We start from the raw sequence: 15,169 nt of genomic DNA, 5'->3' as shown, positions 1-15,169 counted from the left end.
ATGGCTATTTTGGAACATAACGGCCTATGTCTAGTGACGCAACCTTTACGGTCGGGCGTGCTTTTTGCATGGACTGCACGGTTTACCTTGTGACTCCGTTTCCGCTTTCCTGTGGTGACGGAGAAATACTGGTTCGCTGGTGTCTGGTTCCCTGGAGGTGGTGAGTGCCCCAGCCATTGTAAGGTGCCGTTTAGATTTTTCTTATTGGTCCATTTTTTATTCAGTGACCCAGTTATGGAGGAATCTGATTTTTTGGAGACTAATGTCTCTGATTCAGATTCTACTTCTTGCAAAGAATATGAATTGGCCTGGGTGATACATGCCCATCAGTTATGTTCCGAATGCCGTTTTAGAGTCCTCTGTTCCTTGGGATCGGGGAATCAGATGCCCACTGAGCCATCCGTCTCTGGGGATTCTATTTCCCATGAGACAAGTTCCCTTCCACCAACTCTTGCTACGCATGCAGGTAACCCAAACGCTACTTATCCTTCTATGGAGTGTGGCCTGTTCCCACCGAAAGGTTCCAACACAGTTCCGCATGACAAATATCTTTGGCGCTGGTGCATCTGCACCTCACCTCCCAGGAGTGTGCTTACGATATTCTCCGTGTCCGGTTAACTGGGGCTCGTCAGGCGTGGGATCGCCTGGTCCAGTTCAGCGCTCCGGGGGAGCTACTGCCCCTGAGGCCTCGGGGGGGTCAACCTTCGGGCCTTTTTTTTTCTTCTGTCCTGGCGGAGGTATGTTGCGCCTTTTGTTTTAGACTGGTGCGCCTTCGTGTTCTACTAAGCTAAGTTTTTGGCGCTGCTGGATCCCACTCTTAATGGGTCTGGGAATTCTCAGTCTTAGTCTTCGACTGACTTGAATGCATAGACATAAGGGGATGAAGTAATCTTCTTATAGTCTTTGTTATTTGTGTATCCTGTTCCAGTTCTGAGCTTGGAAGTCTCGGACCCCTGTTGGGCTGGTCCTGCGGGGCTGTCCGTTCTTCCTGGATGATAACCTATGGGTTGCCTTATCTTTTATCTTCAGCCGATGAGGATGATTTTTATTTGGTCTAAAGCTCAGGTTGTGGTGTGATGTTTCCTTCGGGAACTTTCTTCTCTGGAACTGTCTAAGAGAGCTGTGACAGGTCTTCCTACGGATCTATTGCACTTTTTTCTTTTCTAGGTCCCAGGGGGTTCTCCTTGGGAGTGCCTTATTTTGGAGGAGCGGATTGGGTTGGCTCTGTTGGGGTGGGTGAGTTTCCCCTTTTTGTCCCCCCGTCTATCAGACATGTCTGTCGCTTGGGCTGCTCCGGTGTTGGAGCAGGATCTGAGATCTGTTGCTCTGCTAAATTCGTCCTCGGAGCATTCGAGGTACGGTAAGCCTCTTGAGGTTTCTCCTTTCTCCATGTTCAGGATTTGTGGGAAGGACTGGTGGCTCTTAGCCTTCAACGTTATCCGCTGGTTAGTGGATACTTAGCAATCTTAAGGATCCTATCAGCTGCTTTCTGCATGCCCTGCAGCGTGCAGTGTTTTTGCTTCAGGTGTTGTTCGTCAGACCTATCTGAGCTTGCTGCACGAGGTTTCATTTCTGAATATTTCCGTATTCTGAGCTACCTTTTTGCGACTTGGGGACCTTCATCTTCAGTTGCTTTTTAGAGTGCGGTTGCACTGTGTTGGGGGAAGATCCTCTCTGTTTCAGACTCCCGGCCTTATCCCGTGGTTTCTGTTTTTCTGGGGTCTGGGCATTGCCTCCTCTTGTTTCTATGAGACTGGTGGGTCTCTGTTGGTCTGGAGTTCCTTATGCTAGCTGGACAGCTAGCTCAGCATATAGTCCTCTATAGCTTGGGTATTGTTTTCCCAAAAGTAATTAATGCAGCTGTGGACTCTTTCCATTTATGAAGAAAAACATAAATTAAGCTTCAGATGGAAAGAGTTCACAGCTCCCCGCCCGTGTTTTTATATGGAGCATCTGTGATTTTTGTTCTTCTGGCACCTTTTCACCCTGATATTTCTTCTACTGTTCCTTGTTCCTCGGCAGAATTACTGGGGAATGAGGGGAGTGGGAGGAGTATTTAAGCCTTTGGCTGGGGTGTCTTTGCCTCCTCCTGGTGGCCAGGTTCTGAATTCCTAAAAGTAATGAATGCAGCTGTGGACTCTTTCCATCTGAAGAAAAGAAAATTATCAGGTAAGCATAATTTATGTTTTAGTGTAATACAGCCATTTCCTTTTTTTCTTTAATCTACTTGGCTATATGTATGACTGAGGAACATGGGAAGTGTGAGGGATTTAAATATCTGGTGTGTTGGGGTGTCTCTTGCCTACTCTTTTTACCTGTTAACTCGTGGGATCTCACTATCATGAAAGAAATTAATTTATCAGGTAAGAATGTATATTGTTTTTTTGCGTTTTTGGGCATCACTGCCTTAACATTTTTTTTCTTCTAACCATCCATTACTTCATAAAAATGTTGCTGGTTTTAAAGCTCCGCCTACGATTTATCAGATTCTCTGTGTATAGCAATGTTATGTGAGGAGTCACTCAGATGTGCGTGTAGTGACTAGTGCGCAAAATAAATTGTAATGTAAATTTAGACCAATATCTTTCAGACTAAAACAATACTTTCGGATCTGCTGCAGCCATCAATCCATGAATAACATGTACCAATTGTACGGTTATTAAAAATGATGTTAAATGCTCACACAGTAGTTTCCTTCCTAGTCCAGAGACTTTTTTTTTTTTTTTTAAATGGGTGAAAGCACCTTGCTGTGGAGCATGTTATTTTAGTTGAATGGATACATCTTTGAGGTTTATTTCTGTAGTAATATACCATTGGTGTTGAATGTTTCTGTATTTACCCCTTTTTTGTGGTTTCTTACTGACATGACTGATGCCCAATCTGTTTATCAGAATCGTTTGAATTAGGTCCTAGCTTAAAGTGCCATAATACCCAAATGTTTAAACACTTGAAAGTGATGCAGCACAGCTGTAAAAAGCCGACTAGAAAATATCACCTGAACATCTCTATGTAAAAAATAAAGATATTTTACCTCAAAAGTTCCTCAGTAGCCACCTCCCATTCTAAAGGATTTCTAAGCAGCATTTTAGTGTGTCTGTCCTGGGACATCTGAAAGGATGAGCATCGTGCACTCTCATCTTATTTCACCAATCAGGTAAAGGAAGCTTACTATGAAATCTCATGAGAGTTAAGTCAAATCTCATGAGATCACAGTAAGAGTTCATGACCTCAGCACTGCTGATGCTGATTGGCTGCTGTTCATTTCTTCATTTTTTATTTCTTTTACCTGCAGCTGGGAGCAGCTGAGTATAACTTTTTACACAGAACTTACTAAAATATCTTCCTTTTTTACATAGGGGTGCTCAGGTGATATTTTCCTGTCAGCTTTTTACAGTTATACTGCATCAGTTTCAAGTGATTTAGCATATGAGTATTATGTCCCTTTAACTAATACTGGTAGGAACATTAAAGTTTTTATAATACACTGAACCATCACACAATCAAACTGTTTTTTCTTTTTTTTCAGGGATTCGGAATGACAATGTTCTGAGGATTGGTGCACACTTGATACTCCGTTGTCTCTAGGCCTGTATACTGTGAGCTTCTGTAAAAAAAAAAAAAAAATTATCAGAAAAAGTTTTTTTTTTTTTTTTAAACAATTAGTTTTATTGAAGCCAAACTCTTGTGGTATGGAAATATTCTGCACACAGGTGAGAACCGCTTCCAGTTGTCTCACAAGGAAGATAGAACATATTTTGAATCCATACTGCAGAAGATGTTAACCACAAACAGCAATTTAAAAATTTTATTACCTTGGGGAAAGGGAAGAAAATAAATCCCTGGTTAAATATGGACTATTTTATGGACAACCTCTTGTTGCAATTTTTTTTTTTTTACCTGTTAATTTCCTGCTGTAAGATTAAACTGAACACTTTTTTGCCTTTTAATGTTTAAAAAAAAAAAAAAAAAAAAAACTTGTGTTTTTAAATGTAAAGTATCAGCTGGCATAGGGTTGATCTCCACACAGTTGACTGACAACAGACTTCAAAAATGCACTGGAATAAAACTGGTTAAAAAAATATAAGGTAGAAGAGAATGGCGAACATTTCTTGGAATCTAGTCCTGCGAACCCAGAAACTTTGGACATAAACAGATAATCGCTTATGTAATCATTGTATTTAATTTTACATCAGAAATTATTTTATTTTATATTTTGCATCCAAGACTCTTGCTCCACTACAGAATTTTATGTATCTTTATTTTCTAACAAGAAAGGACAAGGTAACCTTTTTTTTTTTCTATCAGTACTTGTCTGTACATTTTTACAAACTGATACCAGCAAATTATCTTCATACGGCAGAAACTCTGTTGCATAATTTACAGTAAAAAAAAAAAAAAGTTTTTTTTTTTTTTTTGATGGGGGGTTGTTTGTTTTTGTTCAACACTTTTTATATTACTTGTATTGTTCAACACAATTGTGCATATTTTAAAATAAATAAAGCAAACTTATTATAGTACAAATGAACAGAGTCTATTCGCCATGCAGTAAAGTACAATTCAGCAGTAATATTTTTGTAAAGAGAGAAAAAGCAAATTTTAAACTGTTCTACTGTTGTCTCTACAAAAGTACTTGGATGGTCTTTTTTTCACTCCCTCTTTTTCATGTTGAAAATAATTACATTTTCAGTGTTAACTGTTCTGAGTTTAATGCCTTTTCAGGGAAAAATATTTTTCCCAGCACAATTAAATCTTGTTTCTCTTCCCTGTTCTGTATTGATTTTTTGTTTTGTTTTTTTAATAAAAAAAACACACTAGTGTTTTTCAAATAAAAAAATAATTTTAACTAATGTTATTCTCTATCCTGGCTTTAAAGTTTGGTAAGATCGTCTCTTATTTTTTTAATTTCAAATTATTTTTGGTTGTTGAGGGAGAGCAATAATTTGAGAAATACAGCAATTATGTTCTTACTATTTTCACATTTAAAGCATTTAATTGTATATAATTGTGCTTAACCTTAGCAATGGAGTTAAAGGGATAGTCTAGTCAAAAATAAACGCTCATGATTCAGATAGAGCATGCAATTTTCTAATTTACTCCTATTATAATTTTTTACTTCATTCTCTTGGTTTATTTTTTTTTAAAAAGCTGGAAGTAAGCTTAGGAGCCAACCCATTTTTGGTTCAGCACCTGGGTAGCGCTTGCTGATTGGCTACATTTGGACACCAATCAGCAAGTGCTACCCAGGTACTGAACCAAAAATAGGCCGGCTCCTAAGCTTACATTCCAGCTTTTTTTAAAATGGATACCAAGAGAACTAAGAAAAATTAATAGGAGTAAATTAGAAAGTTGCTTAAAACTGCATGCTCTATCTGAACCATGAAAGTTTATTTTTGACTATACTATCCCTTTAAATAAATCACCTCCTGGAGTGACTGTGCACTTATACTCCATAGCTGAACATAGCCTGTGATTGGCAGCTATGCACCCATGCCATCTGTGGTTGGCTTACTAGCTTGTATTTCTTTCAGAATCCACAGGGCATTGACACTCAGGTGCTGACATTTCACATATGGGTCAATCGCAATCCTTCCGAAAAGTTTATCAAATGATTTTTCTGCAAAAATCAGACTGATGATAAGCTTTACTAAAGAATTATCAACCCTATAGTTACATCATTTTCTTAGTGCCCCTTTAAAATATTAATACATTTTAAATCTTTAGGCATCTAAATAACACTGCTCATTAAAGGCAATTACGTTAACATTAAACTCTCATGATTCAGAAAGAGCATGCCATTTTAAACTTTCCAACATACTGCTATTATCAATTTCTCTTACTTGGTGTATTCAGTCCACGGATTCATCCTTACTTGTGGGATATTCTCAATCCCTACAGGAAGTGGCAAAGAGAGCACACAGCAAAGCTGTCCATATAGCTCCCCTCAGGCTCCGCCCCCCCCCCAGTCAGTTTGTGGTGTTAGATTTGTAGTTTTTATTTCTTCAATCAAGAGTTTATTTTAAAATAGTGCCGGTTTGTACTATTTACTCTGAGGCAGAAAGTGATTTAGATTTCTGCTGAGAGGAAAAAAGATTTTAGCATGTTGTAACTAAAATCCATTGCTGTTCCCACACAGGACTGTTGAGTACCGGAGAACTTCAGTTGGGAGGAACTGTTTGCAGGCTTAACTGCTTAAGGTATGCTCAGTCATTTATTTCTAACAAGACCTGGTAATGCTAGAAGACTGACAGAGATCCCCATGAGGGAAGGTAAGCCATTTTCTGAAACACAGTATAGAAGGATGGCTTCAGTTAAGGGCTTAAATACTGGTAGACACTGTGATGGGCTAAATCGATTATTTTATTGATGGGATATTATATTTATTGAAGTGTTTGAAACGTTGTAAACACTTTTTGGGGTTTTTATTTCGCCTGGCATATTATCAGACGCCTAGTCTGACTTAAAAAGGCCCCATAACTCTGGACTGAAGGGGGAGGGGGCCTCATTTTCGCGCCTCAGTTGCGCAGTCGATTTTCAAGATAGCTCATGCAGCTTCATGTGTAGAGTCCTGAGAGTGCAGGAGGACATCAAGGAGACTTATATTTCTGCTACAAATAACCCTAAGGGAAGGTAGGGCCGCAGCAAAGACTGTGGCACCGTGCTGTAGTGTGTTAAACCGGTTGTTTACTGCAATTTGCTCCGGTTTGGTCAATAAGGGGTTAATTGATTTAAAAATTTGTGTGCAATCATTTCAAAGCATTGGGATCATGTGTTGAAATTTTCATAAAGATCGGATGTTTTTTGGTGATTTGGAAAAAAAGTGTGTGCTTTTTATTATTTAAAGACACAGTAAAGTTTTTTTCTGTATTGTAGTGCTGTATAAGTCTGTCAAACATGTCTGAGACTTCAGATAGACCTTGTTCTTTATGTTTGAAAGCCATGGCGGTACCCCCATTGCATTTATGTGTAAAGTGTGCTAAAACATCTAAGCATTTTAAAGACCATCCAGTGACACTTAAAAATGTAGCCCAAGATGATTCTTTAACAGAGGGTAATGAGGATAGTCCTTCTTCCTCTCCCCATGTGTCGACACCAGTTACGCCCGTGCAAGCGATGCCTAGTACCTCTAGCGCATTGGCCCCTATTACTTTACAACAATTAGCAGCAGTGATGGATAATTCCCTTGCAGCATTTTTATCCAAACTGCCAGTTTTTCCAAGAAAGCGCGATAGCTCAGTTTTAAATACAGAGGATGAGCAATCAGACGCTGTGGATAATTTATCTGTAGTACCCTCACAAAACTCAGAAGTAGCTGTGAGGGAAGGTCTGTCTGAGGGAGAAATTTCTGATACAGGAAAAGTTTCTCAGCGGGCAGATTCAGATTCCTTAGCGTTTAAATTTAAGCTGGAACACCTCCGCGTACTGCTTAAGGAGGTTTTAGCTACGTTGGATGATTGTGACCCTATGGTGGTGGTCCCAGAAAAATTGTGTAAGATGGACAGGTTTTTAGAGGTCCCCGTATACACTGAGGCATTTCCGATCCCAAAGAGGGTGGCAGATATTGTGACTAGGGAGTGGGAGAGACCAGGTGTACCCTTTGTTCTCCCCCCCCCTATCTTTAAGAAAATGTTCCCCATAAATGACCCCAGGCGGGACGAGTGGCAGACGGTCCCTAAGGTGGAGGGGGCAGTTTCAACACTTGCTAAGCGTACAACTATACCAATAGAGGACAGTTGTGCTTTCAAGGATCCTATGGATAAAAAATTGGAAGGATTGCTGAAGAAAATTTTTGTTCAGCAAGGTTTTCTACTTCAACCAATTGCCTGCATAATTCCTGTAACTACTGCAGCTGCTTTTTGGTTCGAGGCCCTGGAGGAGTCGCTCCAGAGGGAGACTTCATACGATGAGGTCATGGATAGAATTCATGCTCTAAAGCTGGCTAATTCTTTTATCACATGATGCCGCTTTCCAGTTAGCTAAACTAGCGGCGAAAAACTCTGGTTTTGCCATCATGGCGCGAAGAGCGCTTTGGCTCAAATCATGATCGGCGGATGTGTCGTCCAAAACAAAACTGTTAAATATTCCCTTCAAGGTGAAGACTCTTTTCGGCTCAGAGCTGAAAGAAATTATTTCAGATATCACTGGGGGTAAGGGTCATGCCCTTCCACAAGATAGGCCGTTTAAGGCCAAAAACAAGGCTAATTTTCGCTCCTTTCGCAACTTCAGGAGCGGACCAGCTGCAACCTCTGCTGTCGCAAAGCAAGATAACACTTCCCAGCCCAAAGCAACCTGGAAACCCCTGCAGGGCTGGAATAAGGGTAAACAGGCCAAGAAGCCTGCTTCTGCTACCAAGACAGCATGAAGGGGTAGCCCCCGATCCGGGACCGGTTCTAGTAGGGGGCAGACTTTCTCTCTTTGCTCAGGCTTGGGCAAGAGACGTTCCAGATCCCTGGGCATTAGAAATAGTTGCTCAGGGGTACCTTCTAGAATTCAAGGATTCTCCCCCAAGGGGAAGGTTCCACAGTTCTCGTTTGTCTTCAGACCAAACAAAGAAACAGGCGTTTTTACGCTGTGTAGACGATCTCCTAAAAATGGGAGTAATACACCCAGTTCCAATTGCAGAACAACGACTGGGCTTTTACTCGAACCTGTTCGTAGTTCCCAAAAAGGAGGGAACTTTCAGGCTAATCCTGGATCTAAAGATTCTAAACAAATTCCTCAGAGTTCCGTCTTTCAAGATGGAAACCATTCGGACAATCTTGCCGATGATCCAGGAAGGTCAATATATGACTACCGTGGATCTAAAGGATGCGTACCTACATATTCCTATCCACAAAGATCACCATCAGTTCCTAAGGTTCGCCTTTCTGGACAAACATTACCAGTTCGTGGCCCTTCCTTTCGGGTTGGCCACTGCTCCCAGAATTTTCATAAAGGTGCTAGGGTCCCTTCTGGCGGTGTTAAGACCGCGGGGCATTGCAGTAGCACCTTACCTAGACGACATATTAATACAGGCGTCGTCTTTTCACAAAGCCAAGGCTCATACGGACATTGTTCTGGCCTTTCTAAGGTCTCACGGGTGGAAGGTGAACGTAGAAAAAAGTTCTCTGTCCCCGCTTACAAGGGTTCCCTTCCTGGGAACACTAATAGACTCTGTAGAAATGAAAATTTTTCTGACAGAGGTCAGGAAGTCCAAACTGTGAACACCTGCCGAGCTCTTCATTCCATTCCTCAGCCTTCTGTTGCTCAGTGCATGGAGGTAATTGGTTTAATGGTGGCGTCAATGGACGTAGTCCCTGTTGCCCGAATTCATCTCAGACCACTGCAACTGTGCATGCTCAGGCAGTGGAATGGGGATTACGCAGATTTATCTCCTCAAATACAAATGGACCAGAAAACCAGAGACTCTCTTCTCTGGTGGTTGTCTCAAGTTCACCTGTCTCAGGGAATGAGTTTCCGCAGACCGGTGTGGATCATTGTCACGACCGACGCCAGTCTGTTAGGCTGGGGTGCGGTCTGGAACTCCCTGAAGGCTCAGGGTACATGGTCTCGATAAGAATCTCTTCTCCCAATAAACATTTTGGAGCTGAGAGCGATATTCAACACGCTCCAAGCATGGCCTCAACTAGCGGAGGCCAAATTCATCAGATTTCAGTCGGACAACATCACGACTGTAGCGTACATCAATCATCAGGGAGGAACAAAGAGTTACCTAGCGATGAAGGAAGTATCCAGGATCATCAAATGGGCGGAGGATCACTCCTGCCATCTATCTGCAATTCACATCCCAGGGGTAGACAACTTTTCATCTGGGGGAGTGGGAACTCCACCCGGAGGTTTTTGTTCAGATGACCCAGCTATGGGGTATTCCAGAATTGGATCTGATGGCGTCCCGTCAGAACACCAAACTTCCCCTTTACGGATCCAGATCCAGGGATCCCAAGGCAGCATTGATAGATGCTTTAATAGCGCCTTGGTCATTCAGTCTAGCTTATGTCTTTCCACCCTTTCCTCTTCTCCCTCGGCTAATAGCCAGAATCAAACAGGAGAAGGCTTCGGTAATCCTGATAGCGCCTGCGTGGCCACGCAGGACTTGGTATGCAGACCTAGTGGACATGTCATCGGTCCCACCATGGAAACTGCCATCGAGGCAGGATCTTCTAATTCAAGGTCCTTTCAAGCATCCAAATCTAGTTTCTCTGCAACTGACTGCTTGGAGATTGAACGCTTAATCCTAGCTAAGCGTGGTTTCTCTGAATCAGTTATAGACACTTTGATACAGGCCAGAAAGCCTGTCACAAGGAAAATTTACCATAAGATATGGCGGAAATATCTTAGTTGGTGTGAATCCAAGGGTTACTCGTGGAGTAAGGTTTGGAATCAAAGGTTACTGGCTTTTCTCCAAGAAGGATTGGAGAAAGGTCTGTCAGCCAGTTTTTTAAAGGGACAGATATCTGCTCTGTCTATTCTGTTACATAAGCGCCTGGCAGCTGTACCAGACGTTCAGGTGTTTGCACAGGCCCTTGTTAGAATCAAGCCTGTTTACAAGCCTGTGGCTCCTCCTTGGGTCTAAATTTGGTTCTTTCAGTTCTTCAAGGGGTTCCGTTTGAACCTTTACATTCCATAGATATTAAGTTATTATCTTGGAAAGTTTTGTTTTTAGTAGCCATTTCTTCTGCTCGAAGAGTCTCTGAATTGTCTGCTTTGCAGTATGATTCACCCTATCTGGTGTTCCATGCAGATAAGGTTGTTTTGCGTACCAAACCTGGTTTTCTTCCAAAAGTGGTTTCTAATAAGAATATTAACCAGGAAATTATTGATCCTTCTCTGTGTCCTAATCCAGTTTCTAGGAAGGAACGACTTTTACACAATCTTGACGTGGTTCGTGCTTTAAAATTCTATTTAAAGCAACTAAAGATTTCAGACAAACATCGTCCTTGTTTTTTGTCTATTCTGGTAAGAGGAGAGGTCAGAAAGCGACAGCTACCTCTCTTTCCTTTTGGCTGAAAAGCATCATCCGATTGGCTTATGAGACTGCTGGACAGCAGCCTCCTGAACGAATCACAGCTCATTCTACCAGAGCTGTGGCTTCCACATGGGCTTTCAAGAATGAGGCTTCTGTTGAACAGATTTGTAAGGCAGCGACTTGGTCTTCACTGCATACATTTGCCAAATTTTACAAATTCGATACTTTTGCTTCTTCGGAGGCTATTTTTGGGAGAGAGGTTTTGCAAGCAGTGGTGCCTTCCGTTTAGGTGACCTGACTTGTTCCCTCCCTTCATCCGTGTCCTATTGCTTTGGTATTGCTATCCCACAAGTAAGGATGAATCCGTGGACTGAATACACCAAGTAAGAGAAAACAGAATTTATGCTTACCTGATAAATTTCTTTCTCTTACGGTGTATTCAGTCCACGGCCCGCCCTGACATTTAAGTCAGGTTCAAATTTAATAACTACAGTCACCACTGCACCCTATGGTTCTCCTTTTTCTCCTAACCGTCGGTTGAATGACTGGGGGGACGGAGCCTGAGGGGAGCTATATGGACAGCTTTGCTGTGTGCTCTCTTTGCCACTTCCTGTAGGGATTGAGAATATCCCACAAGTAAGGATGAATCCGTGGACTGAATACACCGTAAGAGAGAGAAATTTATCAGGTAAGCATACATTCTGTTTTTGCTTGGTTTTCTTAGTCTACTTTATTGAAAAGTATACTGTGGTAGACTCAGAAGCAGCGCTGCACTATGTGGGTGCTAGCTGATTGGTAGCTGCACGTATTTGCCTCTTGTCATTGGCTCATCCAATATGTTTAGATACCTCCCAGTAGTGAATTGTTGCTCCTTCAGCAAAGATACCAGAGAATGAAGCAACATTTGATAATACAGGATACAGATCCAATGTTGTTGGGGTTTTTTGGACTCATCATGCGTTATTATAGAGTGCAGGTAGTGAACTGTAGGCACAATACAGCTATGTTACAGTGTGTGGTAACGTAGATTGGTGACTTTCCGCAGAGCGGAAACTGTGGGCGCACTACAAGAGTGTAGATTGGGTGTCTGCACTGTCTGGAGAACAGCACTAAAAGCAGGAACTGTAACAAAGTTACCACAGCAGTCCTGACCCTAGACTTAGGGGGCCCGTTATTACTGGCATTAGTGTGGCCTTGCGGTGCACAAGCAAGACGGCAATTAAGGCAGATAGTGCTTACACCCAAGCTATTTACTCAGTTTTTGTCCTTATTAAATACAAAAAGGATATAATCCCTATGACCAATAGGGGGCGCAAAATTATTGGACTAAATGATGAATACAAAATGACAAATACAATTCGGCAAATGCAATGTGTCATTAATATACCACTCATACCATACAGTCCATTAGTGATAATGTCCCTTTAAATGGGGTCGGCGGGTTAATAGATGGTAGCACAGTCGGCTCTTCCAAAAAGCTTCCACTCCAATTCTCACTTTGCAAAGATAAAACAGAAGCAGCCTCCTAGTGCAATTCTTTTATTCTCCCCACTTAATATACAGAAAAGACTCAGTATTCAATAATACTCAGTTGCAGCACTGTGTGCTATATAGAGCAGGCTGGAATCTGTGTCCCATCTCACTGACCAACGCTGTGGGGTAGTATAACCCCCTGCTTACTCCTAATACAGTATACAAATGGACGATTATGCTTCACAGTAATTACAGTTTAAAAATTGTATTTAAAACTGATGAAAAAAAACACTTTTTGCACAACAATAGCCTTTAGGGATTAAAACCATTTGCTGTGCGTTTCCCCGCTTAACAAGCTTTTCATCAGGCGTCGGCAGAAGCTTTTAAATACCCTATATCCAATCAATTTATGGCTTCAAACACACACCACCTTAAGGAGGTGTGTCTAGTTGTATAGGTGTTTATTAAGCCTGATAAAGTAATCCTATCTCTTTATAGAAACATTTGTTTCCATTTATATCACTATGTTCCCAAAACTTAACTCCTTTTATTAATTTTTCTTCGTTCTCTGTGTATCTTTATTTGAAAAGTCAGGAATTAAAGCTTAGGAGCCGGCCCATTTTTGGTATAGCGCCCTGGATAGCGCTTGCTAATTGGTGGCTACATTTAGCTTTTCAAATAAAGATGCAAAGAGAATGAAGACAAATTGATAATAGGAGTAAAAATTGGAAAGTTGCTTAAAGGGACACTAAACCCAAATTATTTATTTCATAATTCAGATAGAGCATGTAATTTTAAGCAACTTTCTAATTTACTCCTATTATTTTTTTTTTCGTTCTCTTGCTATATTTATTTAAAAAGCAGGAATGTGATGCATAGGAGCCTGCCCATTTTTGGTTGAGAACCTGGGTCATGCTTGCTTTATTAGTGGGTAAATGTAAGCCTCCAATAAGCAAGCACTATCCATGGTGCTGAACCTGGGCTAAAATAAAGATGGAAAAAGAACAAAGAAAAATTGATAATAGGATTAAATTAGAAAGTTCATTAAAATGTCATGCTCTATCTGAATCATGAAAGAAAACAATTGAGTTCAGTGTCCCTTTAAAGGGACAGTCAAGTCCAAAAAAACCTTTCATGATTCAAATAGGGAATGTAATTTTAAACAACTTTCCAATTTACTTTTATCACCAATTTTGCTTTGTTCTCTTGGTATTCTTAGTTGAAAGCTAAACCTATGAAGTTCATATGCTAATTTCTTAGACCTTGAAGGCCGCCTCTAATCTGAAAGCATTTTGACAGTTTTTCACCACTGGAGGGCATTAGTTCATGTGTTTCACGTAGATGACATTGAGCTCACGCACGTGAATTTACCGAGGAGTGAGCACTGATTGGCTAAAATGCAAGTCTTTCAAATGAACTGAAATTAGGGGGCAGTCTGCAGAGGCTTAGATACAAAGGTAATTACAGAGGTAAAGAGTATATTATTATAACTGTGTTGGTTATGCAAATCTGGGGAATGGTTAATAAAGTGATTTTTTTAAACAACAAAAATTCTTGTTGACTGTCCCTTTAAAATTGCATGCTCTATCTGAATCATGAAAGAATTTGGGTTTAGTATCCCTTTAACTTAAATGTTTCTATTTGTAATATCTTTAAAAAAAAATTCCATATATCACTCTCCAAACACCTTGCATATAATAAAATGGCAAGTTACGAACATCTACACACATGATGTCATATAATAAATGAATCATATGATCTAATTGTGAAGCAGTGTTAATTGACGTGATATATTTAATGGGAGGAGAGTCCACTGCTTCATTCATTACTTGTGGGAATTAAGAACCTGGCCACCAGGAGGAGGCAATGACACCCCAGCCAAAGGCTTAAATACCTCCCCCACTCCCCTCATCCCCCAGTCATTCTTTGCCTTTCGTCACAGGAGGTTGGCAGAGAAGTGTCGGAAGATTTGGAGTAGTCTCTTATGGAGGGTAGTACTCTTCAAAATGGGACTGGAGTTTTAAAGGGCCACTGTAAGTAAATATTTTCTATGCCTGTTACTAACCAACTACCCCAAATACGCTTTTTATCAATAGCATTTCATTAAGATATCTCTACCTTATATCAGAAATCTTGTCTGCAAATTTAATTGTTTTCCAAACCCACTCCGTGGGTATCCTTTGCTCTGTACCAATCCGTTTACAATACCTAGGTTTCAAAATGGCGCTTTAAACACAAAGTTATTGGTTTAAGTATTTTGAACATGCAGTGCTGAAAATAGTGGGCAGGATAACGTGACATCATCGGGGAATAAAAGATATAACTTTTAGAACGTTATGAAACTTCGTTTTGGAGAAAATATAGGTCAGTAGGTTTTAATTAATGTTTATTAACTTTAATATGTTAGTTGTTTAGCTTAAAAATTATAACAGAAAGTAATCCTTTAAGTAGTCCTGTCAGCCTCTCAGTGAGAGCATGGATGAAAGTTAGGGTCCACAGATGCAGGGAGAATCTTTCTGTGAATCCATCCTGATACAGATTAACAGCTCCATAAGCAATCGGCGTTGACGAGTTTCGCTGCCTGCTTTTCTGCTCTCAAGTCCATGTCAGGAGCGATGCTACTACCCCTGTCACACTTGAAAGGCTGTTTTCCTGTTCCACGGCGTTGATTCTGGTAAGATAGTTTCATTTATACATATATGAAATGTAAGAAGACAGGGTCACAGTGTGTCT

The 15,169-nt window shown here is 40.8% G+C and overlaps 1 protein-coding gene across 1 annotated transcript in view; it reads left to right on the top strand.

The window, feature by feature from the left end:
* The window catches only part of STAG1 (stromal antigen 1), a 788,714-nt gene extending 783,867 nt beyond the window's left edge, over positions 1-4,847 (top strand). Inside the window, exon 29 of the mRNA XM_053709754.1 lies at positions 3,527-4,847. Coding sequence (XP_053565729.1) covers positions 3,527-3,550 — 24 coding nt within the window. The 3' untranslated portion in view covers positions 3,551-4,847. The remainder of the gene's footprint in view (positions 1-3,526) is intronic.
* The last annotated feature ends 10,322 nt before the right edge of the window (positions 4,848-15,169 follow it).

The sequence above is a fragment of the Bombina bombina genome, chromosome 4 (assembly GCF_027579735.1).
Source record: "Bombina bombina isolate aBomBom1 chromosome 4, aBomBom1.pri, whole genome shotgun sequence".
NCBI classification, from domain to species: domain Eukaryota; kingdom Metazoa; phylum Chordata; class Amphibia; order Anura; family Bombinatoridae; genus Bombina; species Bombina bombina.
This window is presented reverse-complemented; position numbering and strand designations above follow the sequence as displayed.